This window comes from Patiria miniata, unplaced genomic scaffold, assembly GCF_015706575.1.
Source record: "Patiria miniata isolate m_02_andy unplaced genomic scaffold, ASM1570657v1 HiC_scaffold_5, whole genome shotgun sequence".
In the NCBI taxonomy this organism is placed as follows: domain Eukaryota; kingdom Metazoa; phylum Echinodermata; class Asteroidea; order Valvatida; family Asterinidae; genus Patiria; species Patiria miniata.
The window spans coordinates 4,046,860-4,061,085 of record NW_024037072.1 but is presented as its reverse complement, the minus strand read 5'-3'; the positions used below and the strand labels follow the sequence as shown (position 1 = coordinate 4,061,085).

At 43.6% G+C, this 14,226-nt stretch overlaps 1 protein-coding gene across 1 annotated transcript in view; it reads left to right on the top strand.

The window, feature by feature from the left end:
* The window catches only part of LOC119740867, a 191,326-nt gene that overhangs the window by 55,786 nt on the left and 121,314 nt on the right, over positions 1–14,226 (top strand). Inside the window, exons 41-52 of the mRNA XM_038216324.1 lie at positions 1,064–1,318; positions 2,324–2,605; positions 2,933–3,193; positions 3,897–4,193; positions 4,605–4,895; positions 6,872–7,159; positions 7,477–7,728; positions 8,939–9,238; positions 9,860–10,117; positions 10,843–11,127; positions 11,965–12,201; positions 12,477–12,642. Of these exons, the coding sequence (XP_038072252.1) occupies positions 1,064–1,318; positions 2,324–2,605; positions 2,933–3,193; positions 3,897–4,193; positions 4,605–4,895; positions 6,872–7,159; positions 7,477–7,728; positions 8,939–9,238; positions 9,860–10,117; positions 10,843–11,127; positions 11,965–12,201; positions 12,477–12,642 (3,172 nt within the window). The remainder of the gene's footprint in view (positions 1–1,063; positions 1,319–2,323; positions 2,606–2,932; positions 3,194–3,896; positions 4,194–4,604; positions 4,896–6,871; positions 7,160–7,476; positions 7,729–8,938; positions 9,239–9,859; positions 10,118–10,842; positions 11,128–11,964; positions 12,202–12,476; positions 12,643–14,226) is intronic.

Sequence of the window (14,226 nt, the reverse complement as noted above, 5' to 3'; positions counted from 1 at the left end):
AATACTAACCAATGAGTCCGTATTTCATAGGGTTCTTAATTCACACTACACCCACACTGCTGTGTTCTGCGCCACATTGCGCAATCTCCATATAAGGGGATTTTTAGTGCTACTCGCATGCGAGGCACATGCCATAAACATTGCTGTAGGAGGTGTTTCACAAATTAAACTTGTTTGAACAAAATCATTGGAAATTTGTCATTCTTGACTTGTTTTGACTTTTTGACTGAAAGGTATTTATGAATGGGAATAAATCTGTGCTTGGCCGGTATTAAACAAGTACGTTTAAATCTGGCTAGGGGCCTGGTCACCGATAATGGCCATCACTTTCGGCTCCGGCCTTTATCTGCGTCCATGTTCCTAGCCGGTTAACTTGTTTAAAACGGGCCAAGCACACATTTATTCCCGTTCATAATTTTCTTTTTTTAAATCAAATCATTTCAAAATTTTCAGCTGTTTGGGCAAACCCTGCGAGAGATACAAACGATGGAACTTAAACGATTTTCTGAAACTTTCTCAATTTCAAGCATCGTGAACAGCCATTGGCAACTTACGTTTACCAGTTGAACCTCCATTACACACAACAATTAAGTAGGACACAGATCACCTTGTTCAGTTTTAGTGCTGCATAGGTATGCAGAGGGTCATTATATGAAGTTAAGATCCAAAGTGTGACATTTTTTTCTGTCCCCGTCACCTGGGACGTAATTTGCCACACAAGTATCGTTGAGAATGACTTCAAACTATTTTTTAAAAAATTTGTTGGGAAGGTAGTTCTCAATTCATAATCACTCTTGGAGGACGACTGCACGAAGGAGTGCATCAATTTTATTAAGAAAAAATAGATGTCAGATGCAACAGAAACAGGAAAAAAGTAGACACCAAATTTGTATAAATTCTATTAGAGTGGAAAATGAGCATTTTAGAAACAGAAAATCAGTGACCCTAAAAATTGGCGGGAGCTGGATTTGAAGCAGTTACTGCTGGAACATCCTACAAACGCTATATTAAACATGGGACTTTAATAATCAGTTTCTCTGCATCTGCACTTTCTTCTGAACAGCTGCCCCAGATCCAGGAGTCATCGTGATCCTGTCAGTCGACACGACCTCCATCAGGGCCTCCTGGGGCGCGGCCGACAGTGTCCCCGGTTTCACCAACTACGCAGTCAGCATCGATGAACCCAGTGCAGGCATGGCCATAGATCCCAATCAGCGATTGGCTACTTTCTCGAACCTTGTTCCTGGGGAGCTGTACAACATCAGCTTAGTCGTGCTGACCGACACCGGCATTATGACTTCGATGCTGCAGAGGACAAGTACGCAGAAAGGAAAATAGATTTGAGATGATAGAGATGTGTTTTCATTAGCCCTTCAACTTGTGAATTTAATTTTGTTTACTAGATTGAGGTTTAAGTAAGACATCTCTGTTTTGTAGGTCTCAGAGGGTACCTGCTTACAGTCTTCTTGTGAATTGAACTGGTTGCCTATTGCAGTCACTTACTGTCATGCACACTTACTGTCATGCACACAGCAGACGATTTCGCAAAACTTTACGCAATGGCGCACGCAACTCCGCTTGCACCACAATTTAATGCGTAAGCTGCGCAACATTTTATGCCGTGCAACATTTCACTTTATATGACCCATTTCCCAAAAGTCTCATAGTGCGTAAGTCTGCGACTCGCGCATTTAATTATGGCGTAACTTGCGCATTCATTTTAGGTGGCGTAAGTTGTGGCGTAGCAACTGAAAATGACATATTTTACCACCAACTCGTGATCGTCGTGGAGCATGTTATTGCACAGCTTATGGATATAAGACACTCACAGCTTCTTCTCAAGAGATCAGTTTGTAGATTTATTCAAATAGTAAAAGTGTTTCTTATTTGTGTAAAAGTTTCTGCATGAATTTATCCTACCAAAATTTTGTGCATATTTTTTTTTTCATTCTCATCTCAAAAGGGTGCCTTTGGTTTTATGTCAAGTGTGCATAGTTTTGAGTACACCAAGCATGACCTTTTTATATCAGATCAAAGAGTATATTAGGTCAAGTAATAGTGCAAGAAACTATTAAAACAAATATTTAAACACTCTCCTGAAGACGGTCAGAGCATACTGACCGGAACGTCGAGTTTATACCTCTGGTTCTTTTCAGAACCATTCTCTTAGTTGAGAAACTATTCGCACATGGTGTTTCCGCAAACCTTTCATTATTTAGTATCTCCACCATGCAAAGCCTCAAATCTTACTTAAAACAAATATCAAAAAACGTAAAAATTCAGAATTGTTTTTCACGATGGCTCGTTTCTTGACCTTTTTCAGTTCCCAACGCACCAGCCTTACTCTCCGCTCAATCCTCTGACGCTGTGTCGGTAACACTCACGTGGACCGCTGGTACCGGCGTTTTCAGTGGCTACCAAGTATCTTACAAGGAGGTCGGATCCCTGGTATCCACCCCAGCTGGTTCCACCCCTAAAATGGTCACACAGCTGAGGGTGACCGGTCTCCTGCCCGCCACCCCCTATGAGTTCTATGTGGTGATGGTGTCGGGAACCGGTGCCTTGCAAGAGATCAGCGCACCAGCTAATGTCAATGCATCAACAGGTTTGTGAAAAAAGTGGTTTCGAATTCTTGAACAAATCGTTATTCTATTTATGGTCAAAGAATAATAAAAAAAAGAGTTCTAGCAAATATTTTAGAATTGTTCTTTCAATGACTGAATTTCTTTGTTGACTGAATTTCTTCATTGTTTATTCAATAATGTCTGAGGTTTTGAGAAAGAAAAACACCCAAGCAAGCTTATAACTTTACTCACAATCTCAAGTGCCGAAACTCAGAAAAATATTAAAGTTAACATTTTCTAATGCAAAATGCCTCCAAATGTCAAGTTTCTTTTTCATTGAATTGCAAAGACTTCATTCAATCTTTTAGTGACTGTGGATGTGGGAACCATCTTGGTCCGATCCCAGACCTCCAACAGTGTCTCCTTGGTATGGGGTGGGATCCCCGGCATGGCACCAGACTATCAGCTGAACCTGTTCCAGACCAGCACCGGAGCCCTGATCAACTCCCACCCGAGTCTAGAGATCGCTTCGGCCGAGTTTGGCTCCTTAGCACCGGCCACGGAATACCGGGTGGAGCTAACCTATACAGGCACTTCCCAACCAACACACATCCGTCATATTCGAACAAGTAGGTCCCTCTCTTTAACAAATTATTTGTTGGTACCTTTAACCAGTTTGCGTCAGAGGCCGTGATAACACGCACTGGCTGTTTTTATACACAGGCACGGCTGACGGGTTAAGACGTCAAGATTGCCTCGACTCGCCTCCGGGTCTAAACGTGCTAATCCTTTGTGCCTTTCGCACACACACACAAAGTCCGTCCGTCTTTGTGTTGTAACGTGTTCATGGGTGGCTTTACGATTGAGGGGGACACACAAAGGGAGAACAAAAGATCCTTTCAGTCCTTGAGCATTGGGTCTTTTGTTGAAAATGGTCCTCGATCGTAAAGTTATGTGCTAAGTCTATGGGAGAGTGTGATATATTTTTACAGGGACAAAGCATTGTCCTCGGGCGTATGTAGAAATTCAGTTCTGTGTGTGTGTGTACATGTGTTCCATTTTGGTTAATAGGTTAACTGTTCAGTGCTGTCAAATGAACAGTCAGACTTCAATCTCGACCAAACTTGGTGACAATGATTTTTTGGTAGTGGGACTTCAGATGACTTGATACATTTGAGGTCAAAGCTCATCTAGGGGTCAAATGAGGTCATTGTTGATATTGGTAAGGTCAACTGAAAAGTGTGCTGCCAAATTTACTGTATAAATACTGCCAGCATGCCCGGGTGATCGCACAAGTTTAACTTGTGCCTTTTTATTTAAATATATATTTAGACCCAGCCAACCCCTCCGGCATCAACTCTATCCCCGCGACCACCACCTCCATCGAAGTCTCCTGGAATGCGCCCGTGGGCGATTTCAGCTACTACGAGGTCTTCATCACTAACGAACAAGGAGAGGAATCGCTGGCCGGTCGCGTCAATCGCGACGAGGACAGGCGTTATCGCTTCGAGATGCTGAACCCCGACTCGGACTACGAGATCGAAGTGGTTGCTGTTCTCCAGTCCAGCGCTGATCCGATGTTTGACCAACAGCGGAATGATGACAGAGTCTCTCGATCTTTCCACACCGGTTAGTAGTCGGTTTTGTGTCGCCTAAACAAAGTTTTTGGGGACACTTTTGCAAAAATTTATTAGAAAGGCTGATTAAGAACACAAAAAATTGCCAGGCATAGAATATATTTGCCGAGGAAAATCTCTTAACTGCTTATTAGTTCTCGGCTTATAACTGCTTTTAAGCACCAAAGTTTGCTTTGAAATAATTTCTGCTTAATAGCTCCACGAAAGTTGGCCCATTTTAGGGCGGCAGAGACTGTGTCTTTAACTCTTTGCATACAACAAACCAGCATAACTTTCTCAAAAGCTGGAGATGGCAAGCTGGTACGTCTACTAAAAATCACAGTGCAATGTTTGCATTTCATCTAAAAACTGCTATTAATTTGTCCTCAAATGTGTCAGTAATGTCATTTTTTTAAAACTCCAGCTCAAGTACCAAGCGGTCAAATCATCGTCCAGAATGTCAGCACCACCGCCATGACCATCCTCTGGGCCGAGATTCCAAATGACAGTGTAAGCGGCTACTTCGTCTTCGTCTGGCCGGCCAGCGAAACTCGGCCGATGTTTACCAACATCTTCATTCCACGAGGCGCTACGCAGTCCACTGCCTCGTACTCGGCCCTTAATCTGGTACCCGGCAGGTTGTATGATATCCGCATTGAGATCACACCAGGCAGTATCGTTGACCCGAGTATTCTGACCGGACAGCAACGCACTCGTGAGTTTGCCTCGTACATAATCAGTGTTGTCATTCAGTCAATCTCACGTCAATCTTAAAGTCAAATCACAAGTCAGTTTAAAAGTAACAGGGGATGTACAGTGATCACAGAATGCCTTTGTAAGAGGTAAATTAGAAAGCTTGTCTCGTCACTTGAGACTGGATGACTTGTGATTGAACTGTTGTCAAATGTGACTCTATTACAACTGCCCACAAAATTAACTTCCTTAAAGAAAGAAAATCTTCGGTTTCTGGTATGGAGCTTGCCCCAAAAGCGGTGCGGCGACGTGGTTTTTTTTTTTTTTTTTACTTTTTTTTCCTTCAAATGTCGGCTGATGACTGCAAATGGTCCCCGACTATTAAGTGCAAAATGTATTGGAGCCCAGAGAGGCTACATAAAGCTTATAATGATCGTAACCCCATCTAAAAACACGTTAAATTGTGTAGCAGCAGGATTCTAGTCAAACCAGTGAGTTTGGCGGTTTTAAGACATCATCTTACATTGAAAAAAAAAAGTTTTTATTTTGCCGACGTGCATGGCTACGGCAACACCAGAAACCGGAGACTTTTTTGGGGGGGCCTTATGGTAATAGTTCATGAAAAGCAAGAACATTGTCATGTCTTGATCCTTGTAATGCTGAAGATTGTTGTATTCTCTCAAGGAAGCTAATGTGGACTTGGGAGCATTTTATGAATGCAATAAGTAGGGGGTAAAGATGATGTTGTGTCTGGAGCACCAACAACAGATACTTTGCCTCGTAAATACACAGAAGAAGGAGTGAATGATGGAAAAAATAAAAGTTAAATTTTAATTTGAAATAAGGCATCTTCAACGAAAACATTAGTGTATCATCCTGAAGGCATTCAAGTTTATCGGATCATCTGATATCCTTATTTTAAACTTCCCCCCATGGGCGTCGCCAGGATTTTTTCTAAAGGGGGCAAAGTACATTCCCTCCCATCCCCCCCCCCCAAATCCCTGTACTTTTCCATCATATTCTCGATTTATCATTTTTTGAGGGTGGGCAGGCACATTTGCCATCCCCCCACCCATAAGATTAACAGCAATATGACTTTGCGCCTCTTTTTCTTTTCTTTTTTTCCTCATATTTTTTTTTTTTTTACTTTTCTGGGGGGGGGGGGGCAAGTACCCCCTTGCCCCCCCTCACGACGCACATGCTTCCCTCTTTATGCCATTAAGTGTATCTTCCAAGTTTCATGCCTGATCAACACGCACATCATATTTTGACAATGAGCAATATTTCAGTCAACTTTTATAGTGCTCTTTGTAGTAATCATTTTTGTTCTTTCTCATACATCATATTTTAACAATGAACAATATTTCAGTCAACTTTTATAGTGCTCTTTGTTGTAATAATTTTCGTTCTTTCTCATACATCATATTTTAATAATGAACAATATTTCAGTCAACTTTTATAGTGCTCTTTGTTGTAATAATTTTCGTTCTTTCTCATACATCATATTTTAACAATGAACAATATTTCAGTCAACTTTTATAGTGCTCTTTGTTGTAATAATTTTCGTTCTTTCTCATACATCATAATTTAACAATGAACAATATTTCAGTCAACTTTTATAGTGCTCTTTGTAGCTCTTTGTAGTAGGGGGGAGTGTGTGGCCTAGTGGTTAGGATTCGTGACTCATGATCAGAGGGTCCGGGGTTCGAATCCAGCCGCTGGCCATATATTGTGTCCTTGGGCAAGGCACTTCACCCCCACTTGCCCCTCTCCACTCAGGAGTATAAATGGGTACCGGCATTAGCTGGGGAGTAACCTGCGATGGACTGGCATCCCATTCAGGGGGAGTAGAAATATTCTCAGTCGTTTCATGCCAAGGAAACCGGAGATAAACACCGGCCTGATGAGCCACATTGGCTCGGGACAGACTTTACTTACTTTACTTGTAGTAATCATTTTCGTTCTTTCTCATACATTTTGTGATGGGTCAATTGCCAGGTCCCAACCCTCCTGTCAATCTCCGATTGGTCGACCGCTCCTCCACGTCCCTGGACGTGGCCTGGAACGAGGGCTCTGGTGTCGAAGACGTGGATCTCTTCCTAGTCGCTCACTTCCCCCACGAGGGGACCACGCCATCGCCTCTCGTCGTCCGAGTTGGCAGCCCCCTGCAGGTCAAGTTTGAGAACCTACTGCCGGACAGCGAGTATGTGGTGACGATCAAGGCGATATCCGGCAGTGCGGACAACAGCGAAACGAGCACCGATGTCTCTAATACTTTCACCACAGGTAAGAGCTGTTTACAAATACGACTCCAAATACCCACTTAGACGGCTTTTCCAAATAGGGGAAATATCAGAATTAAACACGAAGTATTTTTTTTTCATATGAAAAACTCACAAGTGAAAAAAACTCCTGCAGATTCATTTTGTGAGGTTCATTGACTTGAGTCACATTTGCCAAAATCTTGCAAATTTATCTTAATATTTATGTCAACAAATAAATATTACAGTATGTTTTCTACCTACCTTTCTGACTTTTGCCACATCTTTTGCCACATTTACCACATTTGCCACTCCCTTTACCTCTTCCCAATCCAATCACAGCCAGCGCCGGTCCAGCCGAGGTCATCATCCGCAGCGTGACGGAGACCGACATCGAGTTCACCTGGGGGGAGGTGGCCGGCGAATACGCCCGGTACAACCTACAAATTAGCGACGACGCCCCCTCTCAGGTAGCTGCTTCCGGCAGACCTAGCGTACAGACCTTCGCTGGCCTGGTGCCGGGCAAGGAGTACACCATCATGGTGTCGACCAGCAACGATAACTTGCCGACTGGCAGTAAGGTGGTCAGAACAAGTGAGTTGCTCTCTGTTTATTACAAAACAAAACAAGGAACAAATGTTGACATTGAACTACTTATTTCAACAAAACTAAGGCCGCGTCCAAGGGGGCCAAACCTGTGTTCACAGGAACGGAGTGCCAACTCTCTTTCGAAAGCGATTGGGCCAGACTCAATGTAATGCTGCTGCTGTGGGGGGATCGCCACACCTCCTCCACAGCGAGTCTGTTACCTTCCCAGCATTGGATAATGCCGGTAGCCATTTAGCACATGGGTTGAGAGGAGTAATTGAGGTAAAGCGCCTTACTCAAGGGCACAACACGCATGGTCACGGCGGGGCTCGAACCCACAATCCAACGATCATGGGCCTGTGCTCTACCGCTAGACCACACGTGCCCACACATGGTAAAGTCCAAGGTATTGCTCCAATTAGAAATAATTAATCACCGTCGTTCTACTCATAATTGAGTATTCATGACACCCTTGATGAAGTTTCTCCATTCGTGGCGATTTGAGCTTTGGTGTAGGAGCTGTATATTGACTTCTTTGTAAGAAAAGTAGCAATTCCATCTGTCCATCGGAGTTTCTGCCTTCCCCTCCACTTTACCAAACATAATCAGTTTGTCCAGCTTGTCTCCCTCATGACCAAAATGTTGCAGCCTTTGTTTCACAGCTGCTTTGGAGAGATTGGGTTTATTGGTTTTTGGAAATAGATATAGGAGGCACCAATTTGTACTCATTACAATGTTATGGAAAAGTACCTAACGATCAGCCAAAACAATGGGAAAACTTGGAAAGAACTAAAAAAAAACAACCAAGCATTTGTTGTTATTTTTAGGTTTTGGAGGGGAGAAAATTGATCTAATCACCCCTTAGATTTGGACCCGATACAGACTGACATTCCAGAATCATGCTGCACTAAACGATTGAAAGATACAAATTAAGTACATGATAAGTTTGATTTTTGAAACAGTTAGGAGCGACAATGTCGAAACATTGACTGAATGACTCGAAGAGTCCATACAATGGAATGTATAAGCTTGTCGGAAACCGGAGTGTGTTTTGCCGTAACTTTGGAATGTCGGTCTGAAAATGGTTTAATTATGATGAATTATTCACTAATGAAAAGTAAAAAGGAGAAAGTTACGAATATCTTTTTTTTTTGGGACTCCACATCAAACAGAACAATTATCCTGCTGTGAATTTCCTTTTTGTTTTTGCCTCCAGAACCATCCTACACATCATTGTGTGTCACCACCGTTACTCCGGCGCTGACCACCATCGAGTTCGTCTTCGTATCCCCGCCTGATCACCAGGGTCGACCGGTCGTCTTCGATCTCTTCAAGTTGACGATTACCGAGGACGGTGGACTCCCTTCCGAACCAGTCTTCCTACCCCCGACCGACACCACGTACACCTTCCGCAACCTGTTGCCAGATACTATGTATACGCTCTCGGTAGCCGTGGTGTCTGGAACCGGTGAAATCTCACAGACTAGCGATGACTGCACCCGAGTGGCCAGAACAGGTAGGAGAATTGTTTCATTAAGAAGTTAAAAGCATTGTTTCTTGAGTTGTCGGCGACTCATGTACATGTACAATTGCTGGCTTGCAGTACCCAATACCAAAACAAGTGATTATAAGAAAAGGGAGGAAAAACCTTTTCTTTTCTCATGTACTTAAAGATGTTAAAGATTCATTGAGAAGTCTTTATAAGAGGTCACATAATCAATAAACTCCATAACACAACTATTTTTCAATGTTTCAAAGAAGTTCACCTACATGGATTCTGTGAAATAAAACTTACTTAAATTCATTTCTGAGAACTGGAACGTGAATGTGAAGCTTCCAGTACGTGCTGTGGTACTCGATTCCATAGTAAAATGTATAAATTGACCTCTCTATTGATTGATTGGGGTCCCTACTGCTACATTTAGTCGACCAAATGATCATGGCAGGCTCTGTGGTGGAGTGGTAAGACATCTGCACTAGTAAGCAGGAGGTTATTGGTTCGAGTCCCACCCAAGTAGGTTTGAAACTTTGTTATCGCATGTTCTTGGACAGCACTGAGTGTACGGTGCACATGTAAGTAGGCCAGCGAATGGCAAAACCCAAAAATGAATTGACGTTTTGTCATTTATTTCGTCAGTGTCGCCGGCCGCGGGTGAAATTGTCTGTCTCGAGGTAACCCAGATGTCCATCAAGATCACATGGGGAGACGGAAGCAGTGAGCCTGGCTTCATTGGCTACGCGCCGTCCATCTATCCAACCGGTACCCTCCCAGATGTGATTGACGGTAATGCACGGACTGCAGTGTTCAGCGGACTGGAACCCGGGCAACAGTATGACATCACAGTGCGTGTTGACGCCACACAAGACATTGAAATGACCAAATGTCAACGGACAAGTAAGTATTGTCCAAAAATTAGCTTTCAAAAAAATTGTATTTCAATTAACTCAGAGTGAAGTCTGAGGAAAGTTAAGAACTCTAATATACACTAAAGTTAAAGTCACCTTCCCGGCATCAGGTAATTATTGCATATATTACACAAAACAAATATGATGGCTGTTTGTATCTAGCGCATGAACTTGGACTGGAAAAGTGACAGAAAAAGTAACGTTAATAACGTAATGTTTAATGCTCCTAGTGGGAAGTCAATATTCACAGCAATATGTAAAACCCTTCAAAACCCTGCAGGTCAGTTTTAGGTGAAGGGATATGAAGTGTCAAAGTAACTGTGTCACACAGAGAGTCACTGCACACAAAAAAACAGCACTGTGGAGAGCAGTGAAGCGTGACCAAATCCACCTGCTTGCCCTGAGCTTGCCAAACACAATATAATTGTGCAGGGATTTGAAGTGTTATCCATACGCCACAGAAGGTTACCTTAAAGGAATATGGACGTGTGGGTCGATCCTCTCGCATCGTCCCAATCATGGCGGACCGTGTGACACAGACGAGACGGAGGGTTAATTTGTGCGTGCACGCCATGCACATGCATAGCTGTATATTCAGCTTGAGAGCTCTAGACGTGTAGCAGTAGCCCAAACGAACGTTGCAACGAAAAAACCTAAAGACTAACGACACGCCCTATTTCTTGTTGTCATTCCTGAATTTTGTTTGTTTTAAAGTTCCCGTCCGCCCCGGCAACCCGTTCATCTCCTCCCTTTCCACACCGACATTGGTGAGACTGTTCTTCGTCCGACCAACGGGCGTCTTCGGCGCGTTTGACATCTATTACACCGAGGTCGGCCGGCAGATTCGCCAACTGGGGGCGACAATCAACCAGAACACCGGCGTTGCGACGTTGACGGGCCTACAACCGAGTACCCAGTACCTGTTTGAGGTGGAGACTGTGTCGGGCTCCAAGGACTGTCGGGTTACCAGTGAACCCGGGAGCATTCAGCACACCACCAGTACGTTTCTTATAACGGAGTAAATAGTTAGACATCTATTAAGAGGAAAAAGTATTGATGTAGGCGCGTCCATCACAAGTCCAAATACTGGGTGAATAATGACAAAAGAACTGCCTTTGTCAAAGCTTATTTGAATAGCTTGTGAGTTGCATTGGGACTGGAGGACTTGTGATGGACTTATGACTGCTAAGTACAGAATTTAGCTAAGAACAGAAAAGGATTTGCTAAATACGATTTGATGGACTGGTCCTCTACTCATTCCTGCTTAGCATGCGAATTTGCTAAGGAAAATATTCTGCTAATTTCCGTTCCATGAAATGTGTCCCTGGTTAATAGCCCCCAAAAACCTGGAGTGTCGTTGCTCTGGAGTAGTTCTTGGCCCATTGGTATTTTGCTTCAAATGACAAGCACCCAACCTTAAAAAGGTTGCTTAGGTCTCTGAATAAGTTTAACAACACATGATCAGTAACAATTCCCATGTTCCTACTTTTTCCCCCATAATATTAGTGAGAATTATAATGTCGCTGAATGCTCTAATAGGGCGACATTCCCACAGACTTGTGCACAAACCTAAAATGTCACCTAATCCAAGTTTATCTTATCCTGCCTCCACGAATTTCGGTATACATATGTTTTGGACAATGAGGAATCGATCTAGACTGTTTGCAACGGGAAGCAAATGATCCTTTTGCCTTTAATGGTTTTACGGATTCATCAGGGAATAATATGTAATACAATGTAATAAAATGTAATACAATGTAATACAATGTAGTACAATGTAATACAATGTAGTACCGGTGTTAACAGGTTAAGATCTGGATCTCTCTTGTCCCTTAGGTCCAGCCCAGCCAAGAGTCCTATACTTTCAGGAAGTCACCTCGACAACACTCAAGATACTGTGGCTCAGCGACTCCGACTCGACCGTCCTCAACATTGCCAGTGCGGATGGTACCTCCCAACAGTTCATCGGCGACGCTTCCACTCACCTGTATGAGAACCTGACTCCCACTACGGTTTACACCATTACTGTGACTGGGGCCGGGGGGATCAGCTTCAACGGATCGGCCAAAACGAGTAAGGCTTAAAAATATAGCTTGAATTCTTTTAGACAGTTTTGGCGCTGTGATGTTGAATCATTTCAATCCCTCGTGGCAGATTTATATGATTGTAACGATCACAACTTGCTAATAAGTAAGTGAGGGTGAAGTGACTTGCCCAAGGACACGACATATGGCCGGCTGCTGGATTCGAACACCCTGACCCTCTAATCATGAGCTGCAAACCCTTACCACTTGGTCACCCCCCCCCAATACACAATATTGGAAGTTCTTTCTATCTATCTGCTGCAGATCCGCCGAATCCAGGAACCATCATCAGTCTGACCCCAGGCCCAACCACCGTCAGTCTCAGCTGGAATCCAGCCGTCGGCAGTCTCAACTTCTACCGAGTCCGATACTACGATCCCACGGGACGGGAGTTTGTAGCCAGCCCTCTGCTCGACTATACAGAAACTCAGTGAGTGATTTTGGTCAGACCTACGGCATCCGTGCATAAACAGTAAATGTGTGACCATTCCAAAGAATTAGAAGATTGAATTTTTGCGTCGGGGTGATATAAATCAGATTAGGTTTTGCCCTGCACCGACGTTTAAACACTGTATGCTCAGTGTGTTACCTCCCGAGTGAAAGTTGGAAAAAAAAAAATCACTCGGGTGGGACTCGAACCCACTCTGTTGTGTTAGACAGAACCTGTAATTTGATTTTAGTATCGTAGACCTTCACTTACTTACAGTTGTTCTCCTTTTTTTCTTTTGAAGTGTCATACTCTCAGTTTCACTGGTTAGGTACTGAGTTTTCTGCAACTGATTTGCAGGGCCTCAGTGTCCCTACTCAGGCATTAACCACGGCCGCCGCGGCCATTGGCCGTATGTCCTGCTGTGTTGGCCCCTTCAAAATATACACTTTTCGTGGCCCAGTCGGCCAACATGCCTATTTTATCACGACACATGTACGTTCACATGTACACTAAAGCCAAAGTGGGCTGCCACTTTTTTCCCGTAAGGTTGAGGCCTGCCCATTGCTCTTTGTTCCAGGTACCCCAAAAGACCAAACGAAATAACCGCTTCACGGCCATGTGGTGCAAAGTACACACGACTAATTTTCAACCGAAAGGGCACAGACCCATACGGCCTGTTTTTGTGGACAACCCCCGTCTTGTGCTCTTAACCCTAGTTCATGTGTTGTACCTATTCTGCACTCCACAGAGCTCGAAATATCCACTGGACCGTGGACCGTGTCTAGTGATTTCAGCATCGGTCTAGTGCTGTGTGTGACTGCACTAGTCCGGCTGTCTAGTGTTTTTTTTCTTGCACTATATAAACAAAATGACACCCATTTATACTAGCAGTTGAGGTTGAGGTCTGATTAATAGCGTGCTTTGAGTTCATTACTTGATTGATTAAAATTACCGACCCCAAAACTTCCTGTGCCGCGCCGAAACAAAAGGAAGCTGCCTGGCCAACGTGCCAGTCATGCCAGTTGCAGACATACATACGTGCATACAGTACATGTACGTTGATGCTCCGTTGGTACGATGTCGCGGTGTCGCGCCACCACAACTTAGATTGGCAGCAATACGTTGTATTTATATTACTGCTGTTTCTCCCTATTAAACATCCAGGCTCACTGCGGGCAGATAAGCAGAATCCCTGTACTGCATGGGAATTAGTACGGTCTAGTTCCCAGACTTTTACGAAGCAAAAGACAGTGTTTGCTAATTGAGAATTAGACAAATTTTCTGGGGGAACTAGCCAAGTGCACACACACAATGGGTGACTCGTAAATAGCATTTTGTTGTATTCCTGTCACATAGTGCAAAATGTTGTAAACTAGTTCTTGTCAAAATAGTTCAGGTCCAGTAAGATTCTTCAGTTACTAGACCTGCTGTCTAGTGCTTTTTTTCATGAAATTCGGGCCCTGACTCCATCACAGTCAGTTTTTGCATTTGGTTTTAGAACTGTAAACGGGCGTCAAAATTAGTTCTGGGGACTGAAGGTGGAGCATTACGTATGTAACCGTGACTTTAAACAGCCTCCCTGAT